General features: G+C 45.9%; 1 protein-coding gene across 1 annotated transcript in view; it reads left to right on the top strand.

Moving 5' to 3' along the window:
• The first annotated feature begins 6,012 nt into the window (after positions 1-6,012).
• Positions 6,013-15,006, top strand: part of FOXK1 (forkhead box K1) — a 47,633-nt gene continuing 38,639 nt past the window's right edge. Inside the window, exon 1 of the mRNA XM_062503526.1 lies at positions 6,013-6,395. Coding sequence (XP_062359510.1) covers positions 6,013-6,395 — 383 coding nt within the window. The remainder of the gene's footprint in view (positions 6,396-15,006) is intronic.

Genomic DNA, 15,006 nt, shown 5'->3' with positions numbered 1-15,006 from the left:
AAAATGAAAGTAAAGTTAGCTAAGCAGGTTTAAAGCTCAAAGCTCACGAAGCAGTGTAAACTGTATGAATTATTTTAACTCCAACCCATGAAATGGTATTGCTTTTGTAAAAGTATCTTGACAACAAATAGTCTTGTTCAAGGCCTTCCAAAGTGAGGTATCATGCATCAGACAGGCACTGGCTTGTATCCTACAAAAGTGACAGCATTTCTGCATGGGGAATGAGCAGATCATATAATATCTTAGGGAACGGCAGAGTCTGGGCATCAGATGTTCCTAGGTGCTCACTGTATTTCAGAGACCTTGCTGTGAAAATATATTCTTGATAAGTGTGATTCAAAAAAAAATCTCTCTGAAGCCTAAACAAACTGTGATAGAAACATTTCAAGCATGCTGGAGTTTACAGTAAACAGGATCACAGCTGATTTAAAAATGAAAAAATTTCATTACTATAGAAAGCACAGTCTCTGCAGGCTGTGCTGCTCTTGGGAGGGAGCTAACAGACACAGTTATCTCATTTATCCCTATCTCTGCAGGCACCAGGGCTGCTGCTCAGCACCCAGCACAGGGCATGCAGCACCTTGCAGGAGGCAGCCCTGACAAGCAGGATTTAAGCAGTGCCTCCTCGCTATAGGTCCCAATGTTTGCCTGCTTTTTTCTCTCTCTGATCCTGCTCCCTTCAGCTTAGCAACCTATTGGCATTAGGGGAGAAAATGGAGGGTTTGTATCCTTTGTGAGCTTTCAGGACTGTGAGTGCTCCCACCATATTTCTGACTCACTGATGTTGTTTTCTTCAACCTTCTGAAGAAGAAGGAATTCCTCTATCAGTGGATCACCTCCTCCACAGACCAACTGTTTCTTATCAGCCCATTTGGATTAAAACCTGGCTCAGAGTCACTGTGAAAGGTCTGTAAAGTTGTTCTGGCAGATGGAAGATATTTATGGGTGTCACAGATGGGATTAGGGTGCTGCTGTCCTCCCCAAACCAATGCTACTGTGAGCCATGGGTGCAGTTTTGGCAGGCAGGGACATTTATATGGTTGTCCCAGAACAGGCACAAGGATCATGACTGAGAGACATAAGGATAGAGTTAAAAGCACAGATGCTGCAGCAGAATTGAGAAAACAGGTAAAAATCCCATGGGAGGCTGAGTTAGACACCTTGCGTGCGTGTGTGTGTGTGTGTGTGTGTGTGTGTGACAAATACTGTGATGTGCCTGAATATATTTCAAAATAACAAATTTTATTTAATTTCTTGCAGCTGCTTAGTTAAGAATAAAATCCTACCAGACATGTACATGTGCAAACCCCTTTTTGTTCCTGTGTCACATCATGGTGATTTCCCTGAGACACAAAGCAGAATTAAAACCCACCCAGCTGGAGAGAGAAGTGAGGCTGCTCCTGAGCGCAGGTGTGCTGGGGAAAGTAGCTCCAAAGATCCAGGGCACATTGCCCATCACTTACACTGCTTCTAATCAGTTTGGACAAAAACCACGACAGCGTTTAAAACCTACTTGATGACTGAAGGAAGGGAAAGGAAAAAGTGCTGTGGAGAGATGGGCTGGAATTTGAGGGAACACTGCCCTCTTCTTTTGTATTTTATCAAAGTGTTTGTGCAATGCAGGTGCTGAAGTCTCTGTTTGCTTGCTAATGATGCACACTTACGTGGAAGCCTTATCACCATTAACTGCATGAGACTGGCACCGTGCTCAGGAGAAATGCTGGACTGGGCTGGTACAGAGACAGCAGACTCTCTTTTCCTTAGAGTAATTGCTTTCCTTCACTCTTCTCCTCCTCCTTCCCAGGTCAGGGCTGTGCACATTAGGCTGCCTTTCATTGTGAGCATCAATGTGTTGTCTGGCTGCTGGGTAAATACATCAAGTGGCTCAGGCCCAGTGTGCAGCTCTCATCATTCCCTTCTGTCAAAGGTGCTTTTCAATGATGCTTTGGTCTGGGGGTAGAACAGATTTCCTGCAGTGCTGAAGCCGGGCAGATTCCTTGCTGAATTGGGGCTTGATAAATATGTATTGAGTCTCACGCATCAGAACAGTGAGCAACAGCCATAAGAAATATTACAGAAATACAGCATTTCCCTTCTAGAAACTCAGTGTTTCTAAGCAGACCCCATCCAGCAGATAAAAGCAGAAACGTGCCCTTTTATCACCGTTTTTGCAAGATTTGTGTTTGCCCAATGCAATGGTATCTGGGTGACCATAACAACCCATTACATTCATTTGCCCACAACTGATAGCATGAAACGGATTCTTAGAGTATTGAGACAGTCAGCAATGACACACAGCCAAACAAATATTTGACAAAGGACAGTTGGGTTTCACACCACTCTCTGAGTAACCCTGACTCCATCCCAGCTATTTTCTGCTCTCACAGCTGCTTTGTTTGAATGTTTAATTTCTCCTCCCAGTTCGGGTTGTCCTTTTGCATAGAGAGGTGAGGCAGGGCAGCATCTCAAGTTGGCTCAAGGTGTCTCTACAAAGTGCCAAGAGGGATTATTTCTGTGTGTGCTTATGTTGGTATCACACCATGGTAATGCCTGAGCGCAGTTCTGGCTGGAGCAGGACAGTTCAGATGGCCAGGGATGACCAAGGTGCCATTCCCACATCCGCATCTCAGGTGGCACAAGGACTGTGCTCTACTCCCTACACCTCTTAAAATCTGGCTGGCATTTCCTGGCCATCCAGATATTTTGGTAGGCAACTCATGGAGTTAAGAAGTTTGGCCACATCTGCTGACACATCCATCTAAAACCCTGCCAAGGAAAACTAACAACTATAAAGTCCAGCCATGCAGGACGAGATAATTCAAACAATCTTGAGTGTGTTTACATCAGGCATTTACACCGGGGCAGCTGGCTTGACTTTAAGCAGGATTAGGTGACTGGAGGAGCACAAAGCATTGCTGTGGCTGAAGGGCCCTCGGTTTGATGCTGTTGCAGGGCAGATTAGAGCAAAGCAGAGCGTTGGAGGCTGTGAGCAGAGCCCTCTGTCAGAAGCTTAGGGAAACGATGCTGCAGGCAGTCGGGCTGCTGAGACACCGTGCTAAGCACAACCCACCAGGCAGCTCAGAGGAATCCTGTTTTTGTACACCACTTGATCACATTGTGCATGAAGCTGGGATTTATCTCAGCAGTAGCGCTGGCTTAAAGCAGCAAATGCCACTCAGAAGAAATTTCCAAGCAGAAAGGAAAAGACTTGTTAGGAAAAAAAAAATCTCATCAATTGGTGTGGCTAGAGTATCCCAGTGGCTGCAGATGACCATGACACATATGGATTGATATCACCAGTTCCACAGCCCTGGAGTGGCCATGCCACACCAGCTCTGCCCCGAGCAGTTGGGGAGCCTTTGAGCAGGGCAAGGATCTTCACAGCTAGCCTCATGTGTCTGCCCTTGGGTTATTCCCTGAGTGGAGCTGCAGAAATCTGTAGCCTGTATCGAATGTGGGAGCAGTAACAGGACCCAGCCCTGCAGTGACACGTCTCTTGGCCCCGCATCAGACAGTCACAGAGCCAGGGCCCCACTCCTTCCCATGGGGGGTTGGCTCCTGCCCTGACCCAGCCTGCCCACAGTGTGTTTTCTCAGGCAGACCTAGAAACAGATACTGACAACATCTGCTAACAGCCTCACCCTGTTCCTGGTCCTTTCAGGGTCCTCCTGGTCAAATGTGGGATTTTAGAAAAGCTTTAGACACAAACTAAAATCTCTGTTGCTATGGTTTTTTTTGGGTTTTTTTTTTATTCCCTGGCAGGTCAGGCTGCTCTGATACAAGGTCTCACCCTGCTTGCTGCCACTCACCTGCCAACCAACCTTGGGTCCATTTTTAAACTCCAGTAACAGCACACTCATCCAGGAGGGGTGGATGGAGTAAAAGCCTGAGCCAGCTCTTGCCAGGCAGCATGTGGCTCTGGCTCTACCTGATGGCCACATTTTGCTTTCTGGCCACAAACGTTTGCTGATGCTGAGCAGTTTGGGACAGGAGTGGAGCTCACGCAGACAGCTCAGATTTTCAGCTCAGACCACCTCCCTCCTCCCCATGCCCCCTCCGTGGATGCCTTTTCTCCCTCTCCTGCCACCTTTTGCTGTGCCCAGCTCAGCTGAGTCTTGCTGCAGAGCTGACACTGGTGCAGAGGAAGTGGGATTGGTGTTTTGTTAGACTGTGCTTTTCTCTCTTCCTCTCGGTTGTATTGAACTGCAGAGGCAAAGAGCACTCACTGAAGATGATGTCTCAGGTGAGGTGTCTAACGCGGGTCCCGACTGCTCAGCAGTCATTAAACATCTTAGGGAAGATGTTCCAGGAAGAGGGATGTTAACCTTGTGGTCCTGGACTGATTCCAGCTCATTTAATTACAGTTTTCATCGCTGAAATTTGCTCTGCACTTTTGACCAGTTATGGGATTTTTTTTCCCCATCTCCTTGAAGCTGTTGAGCAGCCTTGCTACAAGCTGACATATTCCCCACACAAGCTGAAGCAATACAAAAGTACAGCTTCTCCCTCTCCCAAGTTTCTCAAATTCATTGTATTTTCTGATTACTTAACTATTCAGGATTCTGCAAAGTATCACCAGCCTATACAGAAACATTTTAGCTGTTTAATCTGGATATATGTATGTACGGATATGTATGTATAGCACAGACTATACATGAGCCAAATACATGCTGTTGTGGCACAGAACATGACCTTTATCATTAATATAAATATGGATAGAAATATAATACATAATCTTACAGAAATATAAAAAGTAATTTGAAGAAATGCTGTAATGCAAGTTCAATTACCTAAGCAGTCCCTTATAATGAAAAACTGTATGAGTATAAAGCTATATAAAAACACTATATGATTATAAACATTCACATGAGTGTATAGATTTATATAGATATATAAACTCTATAAAAGTGCATTAAGGTGTTTTAAACCTCACACCTTTGTGTATGTGGGATGAATCGCCCCCTTCAGCAAGCCTTGACAAACAGTCCAGGGTTATTTGAGGACATGTTCAAGGCCAGGTTGAGTGGGGCTAGGAGCAACCTGGTCTAGTGGAAGTTGTCCTTGCCTATGGCAGGGGTATGGAACCAGATGAGTTTTAGTGTCTCTTCCAAGCCAAAATTCTGTGATTCCACAGAGAGGCAGCAAAAGGCCACTGAACCCAGCCCACGTCAGGGACCAGACCCCAGCCAGAGGATGTGTGTGCCGCACAGAAAGCCTGGAGCAGGTTGGTTTGGGCTTGGGGCATCTCTCCAGCACAGGGAGTTGTTTATGAGGTGATTTGGAGAGAGACTCCTTGTTGGGAACTGCAGCGATAGGACAAGGAGTAATGGGTACAAACTGAAAGAGTGGAAATTTATGTGAAATATTGGGAAGAAATTCTTCCCTGTGAGGGTGGGGAGGCCCTGGCACAGGTTTCCCAGAGATGCTGTGCCTGTCGCTAGATCCCTGGAAGTGTCCAAGGCCAGGGTGGACGGGGCTTGGAGCAACCTGGGATAGCGGAAGGTGTCCCTGCCCAAGGCAGAGGCAGGAACTGGCTGATCTTTAAAGTCCCTTCCACCCCAAACCAGTCTATGATTCCGTGCAGAGGCACCAAAAGGCCGCTGAAGCGAGCCCGTGTCAGTGACCCCAACCGTGCCGTGGCACGGACCGGCCCCTGCCCGCAGAAAGCCCGGAGCCGACTGATCTGCCCGCAGCTCGGGGCGTGTTCGTGCGGCGCTGCGGCCCCGGGGCCGGCACGGAGCGGTTTAACCGCCGGGAGCCGCCGGGCCGGCCCGGGCCGCTCCCTCACACCTGCCCGTGCTGCGCTGCCCGCCCTGGCCCGCAGGCGGCGCCGCGCGGCCGCCGTTGCCGCCCCCGCCCAGCGCCCCGGACCGCGGCGGGGCGGCCGCGCCCGGCGGAGCTGCCGGGGGGAGGCGGCGGCGGGCGCGGATCCCCGCCCCGCGTCCCCGCCATCCCCGCCCCGCCGGCCCCGCCCCGGAGGCCGGCACGCTGGCTCGCTCGCTGCCGGGGAACATGGCCGAAATCGGGGAGGACAGTAGCGGGGCGCGGGCTCTGCTGGCGCTGCGCTCGGCGCCCTGCAGCCCCGCCGCCGCGCCCCCTCCCGGGCCGCCGCCCCCGGCCGCGCCGCCCGCCGCCTGCACCGGGCCGGTGCTGGCGCGGCTGCAGGGCCGCGAGTTCGAGTTCCTCATGCGGCAGCCGGCCGTCACCATAGGCCGCAACTCCTCGCAGGGTTCGGTGGACGTCAACATGGGGCACTCCAGCTTCATCTCGCGGCGGCACCTGCAGCTCAGCTTCCAGGAGCCGCACTTCTACCTGCGCTGCCTCGGCAAGAACGGCGTCTTCGTGGACGGCGCCTTCCAGCGCCGCGGCGGCCCGGCCCTGCAGCTCCCGCCGCAGTGAGTGCCGGGGGCGGCGGGGCCGGGCCCGCTCCGCAGGGCAGGAGCGGCCCCGGGGGTCGGAGAGGGACCCTCTGTACCGGGGAGGGGACGCGGGGCTGGGCGGAGCGGGGGCTCCTTCGAGGAGGGGACGGCGAGGGGTCCCTCGCCCCACGGAGCAGACGGTGAGCTGCCCCTGTGCCACGCAGGGGATGTGTGTCTGCCGGGAGAAGGGCCTGAGGTGATGGTGAGGGGCTACAGCTGAAGAAGGAAACAGGTCAAGAGTCCCCCTGCCCGCCAGGGGTCTGAGGGGATGGTGAGGATCTGCCTCTGAATGAGGTGGGGGGCTTGAGGTGTGCAGTGGAGCATCCCCCTGCTCACAGAGAGCCTTGGGGGACAGTGAAGGTCCCTTCACTTGAAGCTGGTCACAGTGGGTGAGGAGCACTCGCCTGGTGCAGGGCCTCAGGTGGTGGTGAGGGACATCTCTGATGAGGTTCTCGGCATGAACATGGGATGTCCTCACCTTCCCGTCCGAGAAAGGGGATGGTGTTCATTGGGACTGGGGCTGCTCCCTCTGAGGGAGCCATGTCTGGAGAAAAAGTGTGAAATTGTGAGCCCCTCACTGCAGGGCGTTCCCCATGGTCGTCATCCTCCATGCTTGCCTGCATGTTCAGCTGGTGCCTCTTAAGGGTTTCAGAAAGAGAAGAAGGAAGGACTCTCAGTGGGCTAAAACTTGTTGCACCCAAGGCTTGTCTTCCTTGGAAAAGATCTGGCAGAAAAAGTTGGAAACCACTTTGCCAGAATTGCTTACTTAAGGGTTGGCAAGTTAAGTGTTGTTCCTGGTGTCTCTCTGTAGTAGCAGAAAAAAAAAAGGAGTCAGGCCAGGCTGGGAGAGATGCTGCTCACCAGGACAGCAGGTGCCCAAGGTGTCTTTTCTTCCTTAAGGAATGGGAGAGGGGTGCAGAAGGGTTTGCCGTGCTACCAGGGCCTGTGCTCTGTTAAATTCTCTTGCAGAAAGAAGAATGAGGTTGATGTTAATCTATTTCTTCCTCTGAAAACATTGTTTATAGTTCCTGAGTACTGTCCAGCAACTGCAGTGCTTCACCCCAGGGCAGCAGCGTGATAGTGGTGGGTGATGTAATTCTTGTGTGCATCTCCTCAGGTTGTTCCAGACTCCCTGTACCTAATGCCATCTCTGAGTGCACTGTAAAGGCAGGAGATTGGGGGGCTGTTGTTTGTATAAAACATCTGTTTTCATCTGTCATGTTTTGGCTTTGGTACTGTTTACGTCCAGAACCAGGGTCCTGGAGTTATCCCTCTCCAGCCTGTTGCTCCGGGGAGGGTTTTTTAATTACTCATTTCCTCTGCAGGCTGCTTCATTTTGTACTGAGTAATTTAGTTACAGCTCCCTAGCTGCTCACTCTCTGAGGCATTTTGGTTTCTAACGTGTTTCATTTTCTAAAAGAGATGTCCTTTAGTGCCTGGTTAATTAATATGGCTTTGTAAAACAAGACCACCCGAAGCCCTGGGCACTTCTGTTGTCATTCCCTCTGGCTCTGGTGTCTGGTCTCTATCCTCCCTGTCAGTCTGTTTCTTCACTTGGTTAATCATAACCATTGTGACAGAAAACTATGTCAAACAGCAATCTAGTTGCTTATTTCTCTCCCCTTTGCTCCTGACTCCTGGAGTGGGAATGGCAGCTCTCCCTCTGTATTGCTTTAAAGGGAGGAGTTTAATGTACACTTCTGAACTCTACACAATAAGGCATCCTCATAGCTTGGCTGCTGTTTGAGCTACATAAATAAACTTGGTGCTCCTCCCTTTCTGACTTCCAGAGTAAGAAAATGTTTTGCATCAATCTAAAGGAATTTGCCCCCTTGCTTCCATCAGGTAAACAACTCCTTACTGGCCAGTCAAGGGTTTGTAACCCAGACCAGGAAAAAGAAAATCTTGTTGAAGCTTGGTGTTCACAGTCTTGATTGAGGTTTGAAACTGGCTGCTGTTATCTCGTTATCTGCCCTCTTGAAAAATCAGACCATTCTCTCCCAGTCAGCCTCTCCACACGTGCACACACACACACACACACAAAAATCTCTCCCCAGTAAATACAAAGTGCCTTTTTTTTTTCCTGTAGAGAAGCCTGTGTGCTTGCTGCCAGCTAATGTCAGAAGGACAAAGGGAGGACAGGTTGGAGTACACAGACTTTACACAATGTTTTCTGCATGTTATGGTAACACTCCTGCCCTATTTGATACAGCCACACCTTTTCCGTGTACCAGCAGAATGTACAGTTTATGTTACATTTCAGGAATTACTGAATTCAAAACATCCAGTGTTTTACAGGGAGGTCCTTGTGATGTTGAGAGTTCTTGCTGGTAATATTCTAAAAACCAGTTGTTTGAGTGGTTGTCCTCCCTTTTCCTCCCACACCTGTAAAGGATGGCAGAAATGTGCAAAGTGCTGTTTTCTTTGGACCACTGCAGTCACTGCTGCTGTTACATTACAAGCAGAGGAAATGCTTGTGCATCATGAGATCATGAATGGAAACAGAGGGTTCCAGGAAAAAGTGTCTTTCAGTTGTAGTTCATACTATTCGTTAAAAAATAGATGATGAGCTCATAAATTCTGCTTTCTGAGGTTCCTTCTCACTTTACTATTTCTGTATACAAGTTCTGTTTTCTAAGTTGAGAAGTAATTCCTGAAATGTATGGAGGATCTTGTCAGGAGGGCTAGGAAGGGAGGAAAGAGGGGGAGTTTGAGACCTCTCTTGAAGGCTGTACTTACCTCCTGTCTCAACAGCCCTACTCAAACTCAAGGGCTTTTGAAAAGCTTTGTATCACTTCCTCCATCAACATGGTGTGTGTGGATTCTCTGCTGTAACCAAGATTTTACTGCTGGGCAGGAGTATCATATACCACAGCTGTGTTGTTATGGGAGGTTGTATTTCACAGATGTGATGACATAACTATACAGTATAATTAAACAGTAATAACCAACAAAGAGGACATTTCCTAGAGGTTAATGACAGTTCAGAGCAAAGTGGGTGGAAGAGTGGAGGACCTATGGTACAGCTGGAGATCCTTAATCAGTTTAATTAATAAGTGCCATATTACAGCAGACATTACAAACGTAAATCAAGATGAAATGATGGAAGTACTTACATCAAAAATAAGTGTTTCAAATCAAATTAAAGATCTGCTAGAAGCTCTTTTTATAGCTTGTGATTTTTTTTTTGCTGTGCTGGTGGGAGCTGGAAATCTGTATATAAATATCTGTGTATTTTTCTATAAGGAGGAGAGCTCAAAACTACAGGAGAATATGCACTAGATTTTAAAAACTCTTGATACCAGCAAAAATGTAAGAGCAGGAACCATTAACTGGAGTATTTTTCCTGTTGAAGACAGTAATTTCTTCAAATTAATGGTGTAATCAGGTGTTTACAGGATCAGGTTAATGATGAATTATCAAATTTTTCTTCGTTGTCTTCAAAATTGACTCAGTTTTAAAAACAATTGGCAATAACAAGTTAGGCACTTCCAGTAACTAAAAGAGTATTTATTTATTTTGTCCCCCAGAACAGAAGGAACTGTAACAGTTGAAAGTTAAACTTGCTGACCTGAATTTTAAGAAGCTATAAGTCAGGTCTTCAGATGCTGCTAAATACAAAAGTCCTATTGACTAAACCTGCAAATGTTGCTTGAGCATAGCCTGATAATAGCACTTGAGCTTTTTGAACTGTGAGCTCAATAGATTGGAAAATGATGCTTGTATGGGACTGTTTCAAGGGATATTTGCTTATTGCTTCTGTAACCATTTAGAATTTTTGCAGTAGCGTAATTAATGGAGCCTGAAGTTGGTGTTTTTCAGTGTAAATGGGTTCTTTCAGTATGAGGTTTCTAAGCATAAAAACAAGTTTTTAAATCTGTAGTTCTTCTAGCATTTAGGAAATAAATGGAGGAGCTTTTTAAGCTTGAGAATAAATACAAGGGAAGTAAATATATGGATGTATGAAATCAAATTAAAACATAGAGTTAAAACAGAAAAAATTATGTATATAAACCCCATTATAAATTGAAAGTTTACCATGCATGTCAAGTTTTATTAAGAGCATGCTGCTTTATTTATAATGGGATTTTTCTAGGTGCTCAATAAACTTGACAAAAATAAATAGTCCAATACTCTGACCACACACCAAGGTGCTGATCCTGCAGAATTTTACACATTCATTAATCTTTCCGTATTGTGAGTGCACAAGTTCCCTTCAGTGTTTGGGTAGTGGGGGTGTCTCAATGTCTCAACAACTGGGATTTAGCAACCAGAAAATTGAGAATTAGATCCAGTTTCTGAGGGACGTGGCTGTACAATCTGATATCCAGAAACTCGAGGCAGTAATTCAGGTTTAAAAAAATGTCGTGTTCTAGGAAAATGGAGGTGTGCACAATGCACTGCAGTGTTTTGGTGAGCTCACCAACCACTCAAGCTCCATTCTTGTGGTTGGGGCAATGCCATCACAGTGGGTACAAGGCAGGGTGTCTTTACATCTGGGGGCAGCTACACACCCTGTGTACACACACTAAGGAAATGCTTTTACCACATAACCACGACTGCAGAACTAGTTGTTTCTGAAACACTGCATATGTACGTTGTCTCTGGTAACTCCTCAGGTAGTTTTGCTTCTTAAATATTGCATTATCTGCATTTGCAATTTTTTTTTTTTGTTCTTTGTTTGAAATACATTGTTTGCTGTGCTACAGCTTGTGGATGGTGGTTTTACTCTTGCTAGAAACCCTTTAAAGATTTTCTTTCTTAGTTCTTCATCTTGTATTTTTAATGCTCTTACTTAGTTTCAAAGACTGTCTTTGAGAACAGGCTTTTTTTTTGTTGCACAACAAGATGTGATAAAGGATTACCTGATTTTAATTACAGAATTCATGTCAAGTAATAATTTTTGGCTAAGCAGCTCAATTTGTCATGAGTTATATTAAATGTTTGAGGAAAAGTTTCTCTCGTGTGAAACTGCTGCTCAATTTGTTGATTCAAAAATAGCTGTGCTGTAAGTAAGGTTGTGAATATAAACTAAGGTTATGCAAAACTCAGTGTATGTTCTTATGGATTTTTTTAAAGCAGGCTTGGTTCAGCTTTGTTGATTATGAAAAGATTAATATAAGGAGAACATGCCACACTTGTCTTGTACAGTTTTGTGTGGAGTCTCGGCTATAAAGTCATAAATGTGGATTCAAGTTGTGCTGGTGTAACTTCTTTGTGCTAGCAAACTCTTAATCATGGCACGTATCCTTAGGTGACTGTGGATTCCTTCCTGTGGGCACTGTTATGTTTTCATATAAATCTAGAGGATGAATGAGCGTGAAAATTTTTGCTGTTCTGAAAATGGGAAATAAAAATGATGAAATCTGTAGTAATTCATATCCTGGTTATTTTGGTGCTAGCTGTGTGAGCGTACTCAGTGTAGAGCATCAGTCCTGGTAACAAATCAAAATAATGCTGTTTGCTTTGTTTTTTACTCTCCAGAAAATGTGATAGGCAGCCTTGCACTGAATAACTGAAAGCATAAATGACAGCCAGATTAATGTGCCTGTTGTCTTTGTAAGCAAGCTCCCAGTAACTGCTCCGCTGGCCATTTGGCGTCGGAGCTGTTCTGTGGGGTGCCAAATTCTCTCCCTCGGTGTCACAGTTTCCTGGAGGAGTAGATGTGGCAACAGGATGTTGGTAGAGAGCAGGGAACTACTTGAATTTGCCACTTATGCCATGCAAATAAAGGCTCATTGGTGGTCAGTGTGTGGTAATTAATGTCTGTTATTGGGAGGAGTTTGTAGGGCAATGGCAGAGAGCGCAGCCAGAGAGGGTTTGGGGGCTGCTCTGTGACACCGTGGGGTGACAAAGGGGACACAGTCTGGTGAGGTGCTTGTTAAACCACTCAGAGAGCTGACAGTTCCCTCCAGCTGGCTTTCCTATTCTGGGGGGAGCTCTGCTAGCACTCAGCTCCATATCAGCTCCTCTGGCATGTGGTGATTTACTCGGAGCTCCTTCTAGCTCAGTGTCTGAGCAGCATCTGGGTGTTCTGCCATCAGAGCCGAGGGCACCGTAACCAGAAATGCTTCACAGGCCAGGCTTCACCTCATTGCTGGTTAGACGTGGATGAGACAGCTTTTCTTTACAATCCAAGTGGAAATGTGGTTAAAAAAAAAAGAAAAATCATGTGCTTCTGAGCTGGTGATGTTAATGAAAAGGGAGAAAAATCTCTCATTTGCTTCTAGTACAGATTCTTTCCTTTCCTTTTCCTTAACAGCTGTCCAGAGCGCAGAGGCTTCTCTCACATGTAGCCATGCCCAACACCAGCTTTGTTTTATTATCTTTGGTTCAGTCCTTGTACATCCAGGAGTTTCATGAAGTTGCAAATTCACGACTGGGATGTACACTGTAAAGAAAGAAAAGTATGGCAGAGAAATGTGCTGTAAAGCTTAGTCCACAGTGTATTGGGTGGTGATGGTCTTTGTTCTTTTACAGTTGCATATGCTTTGCAGCAAATGCCTTAGAAGTCCCCTGAGCTTGTGCAGTGTTTCCTGACAGGTAAACTTAGGTTAAAATGTTGGTTTATGCACCTGAAGTGGCTGATGGGCCCTTATGTAACTGACTGCAAGACTGATACCAGGGAAAATGTGGAGTTGAAGGTCCGGGTGTCATTTTTGCAGTGTTCTGGGTTTGTTTTTTTTTCTCTTTGACAAATTTGTAAGATGAAAAAGCTGAAGCATTTTTTCCTGTCTCCTGTATATGGGCTATGAAAAGACATCTTGATGTACTTCCAGACATGGTTAATCGACTAATTGTGAGTACAAATTATTGTCTGGTCTTAATGCATTCACTTCAGTCGATAACTCAGTATTAATCACTGAACTGTTTTTTCAAGTATTTATAAGTCTCCCTATTTCAGTTGACTGCAGACTCCTCATAAAAGCAGATTGATGACATGCTTATAGAGCAGATTAATTTCTCCCTTAAGTGAATGTGAGTGAAAATTTCCATCCAGATGCATATTCTTTGTTTTCATAGTACAAATACAATTTCACTAATGTCTGTTCACTCTTGTCCACAAATATTTTTTGCTACTAATTCACATCTTTGATTTCTTTAGAACTGCTCAGTAAATGCATGTGTGCATTCCTTCTGCATGGCACTTAATTTTTATGAAATACATATTTTATTGGACAGTAAAACATTTAAGTATCTTAATGGCCTAATTAATACTCTGTATCCACTTCTGTCATGTGTATTTTGCTCTTCGTTATCCTTCTGCTCCTTTTTTCATGTCCTCATTTTTTATCATAAAAATTTCAAGCAGTCTTGAGAGAACAGTCTATTACAAGGCTGTTCTTTGAATATTCAGCAACTCTAAGATTTGATTGATAGTCCCTTCCCTCCCATCCTGTCTATTTTTAGTAACTTAAAAGCCAGTTTAATTTCTTGGGTTGTTGTTTGTTGTGCGTGTGCAATTTACTTTGGTGGTTTTCCTCCCTCCTTTAAATGTACCAGATATGTAATTTTCATGTTCTTTGAGGACATCTTGACAGCTGGGGAGAAATAATGTAGAAGTTAATTAGGAGCTCTGCCTTAACTGAAGGAGCAAAGATGGACAGTCTTTGTCTGCTTCTGTTAATGTATGCTGTGTGATTAGGATAGGAGGAAAAGTGAAAGGAAACTTAAAGTACATTATTGCCACTTACTATGCTGCTCCAAGAACCTTCTAGCATGAGAGGCTGTTTTCATGTGCAAGTACAATCCACTCCATCTTTCAGGACAGAATGAGGAGACAAAAAGCCTTGCAGAGGTGGTTTAAGCACTGTGGAAAAGGACAGCTCTCCCTCTGGAATACAACCTTGGAGCTGTACCCCTTTTTTCTGCTTCGTGCCACTTCAAGGAGAGCCTTGGGAAATCTTCCCACACAAACTGTTTTCATCTTCTGTCTCCCTTTAGGCCACATACAGAAGCCACCAACAGTTTGTCTAAGCAGGACTGGACTCCCTGCAGAGCCAGTTTGTGCACTTGCTAAAGGAATTGTTCTTGAGCAACTTGAGGCCTTTCCTCTCTCGAGGGCATAAGAACTCTGGACTCTTACACACTCGGAATCCTGATTGCGTGGGAGGAGAAAAGGACTAGACACAGAAAGCAAATTTTGTTTCTACCTGATGGGTAGACCAAAAATGATTTTGCTTTTCATATTCAGTTTGAGGCGTAGCCCAAGCTAGTAAGGGTAGGCTCTTGGTGTGGGAGATGTGCCAACTGCTGTGTATTTATTGATCCCATTCCTTTTTTTAATTGTCTCATGGCTGGTGTAAGATGGTGTTGGTGGCTGCCTGCCCACCCTGTGTAAAGGGGTGTTGGCTGTCAACAAGCCTGGCAATTGGATGGCTTTGCCTCCTTCTGCCTTGTCCATTCATCTGGATAATTACTATAGCTCTTCTTTTCCCATGTCTCCCTCAGACACCGTCTAATGAGACAAGATAATGAAACTGTTTCAGTCCTGGGAAGACCTGCAAAGGAAGTCAAAGGCTAGTGCATGCTTTGCTGCTAATGCCTTTATGGAATATTAAGGCAAGCACTGAAGTTTCCTTCAGGC

Source organism: Cinclus cinclus, chromosome 16 (assembly GCF_963662255.1).
Source record: "Cinclus cinclus chromosome 16, bCinCin1.1, whole genome shotgun sequence".
Taxonomy (NCBI): Eukaryota; Metazoa; Chordata; class Aves; order Passeriformes; family Cinclidae; genus Cinclus; species Cinclus cinclus.
This window is presented reverse-complemented; position numbering and strand designations above follow the sequence as displayed.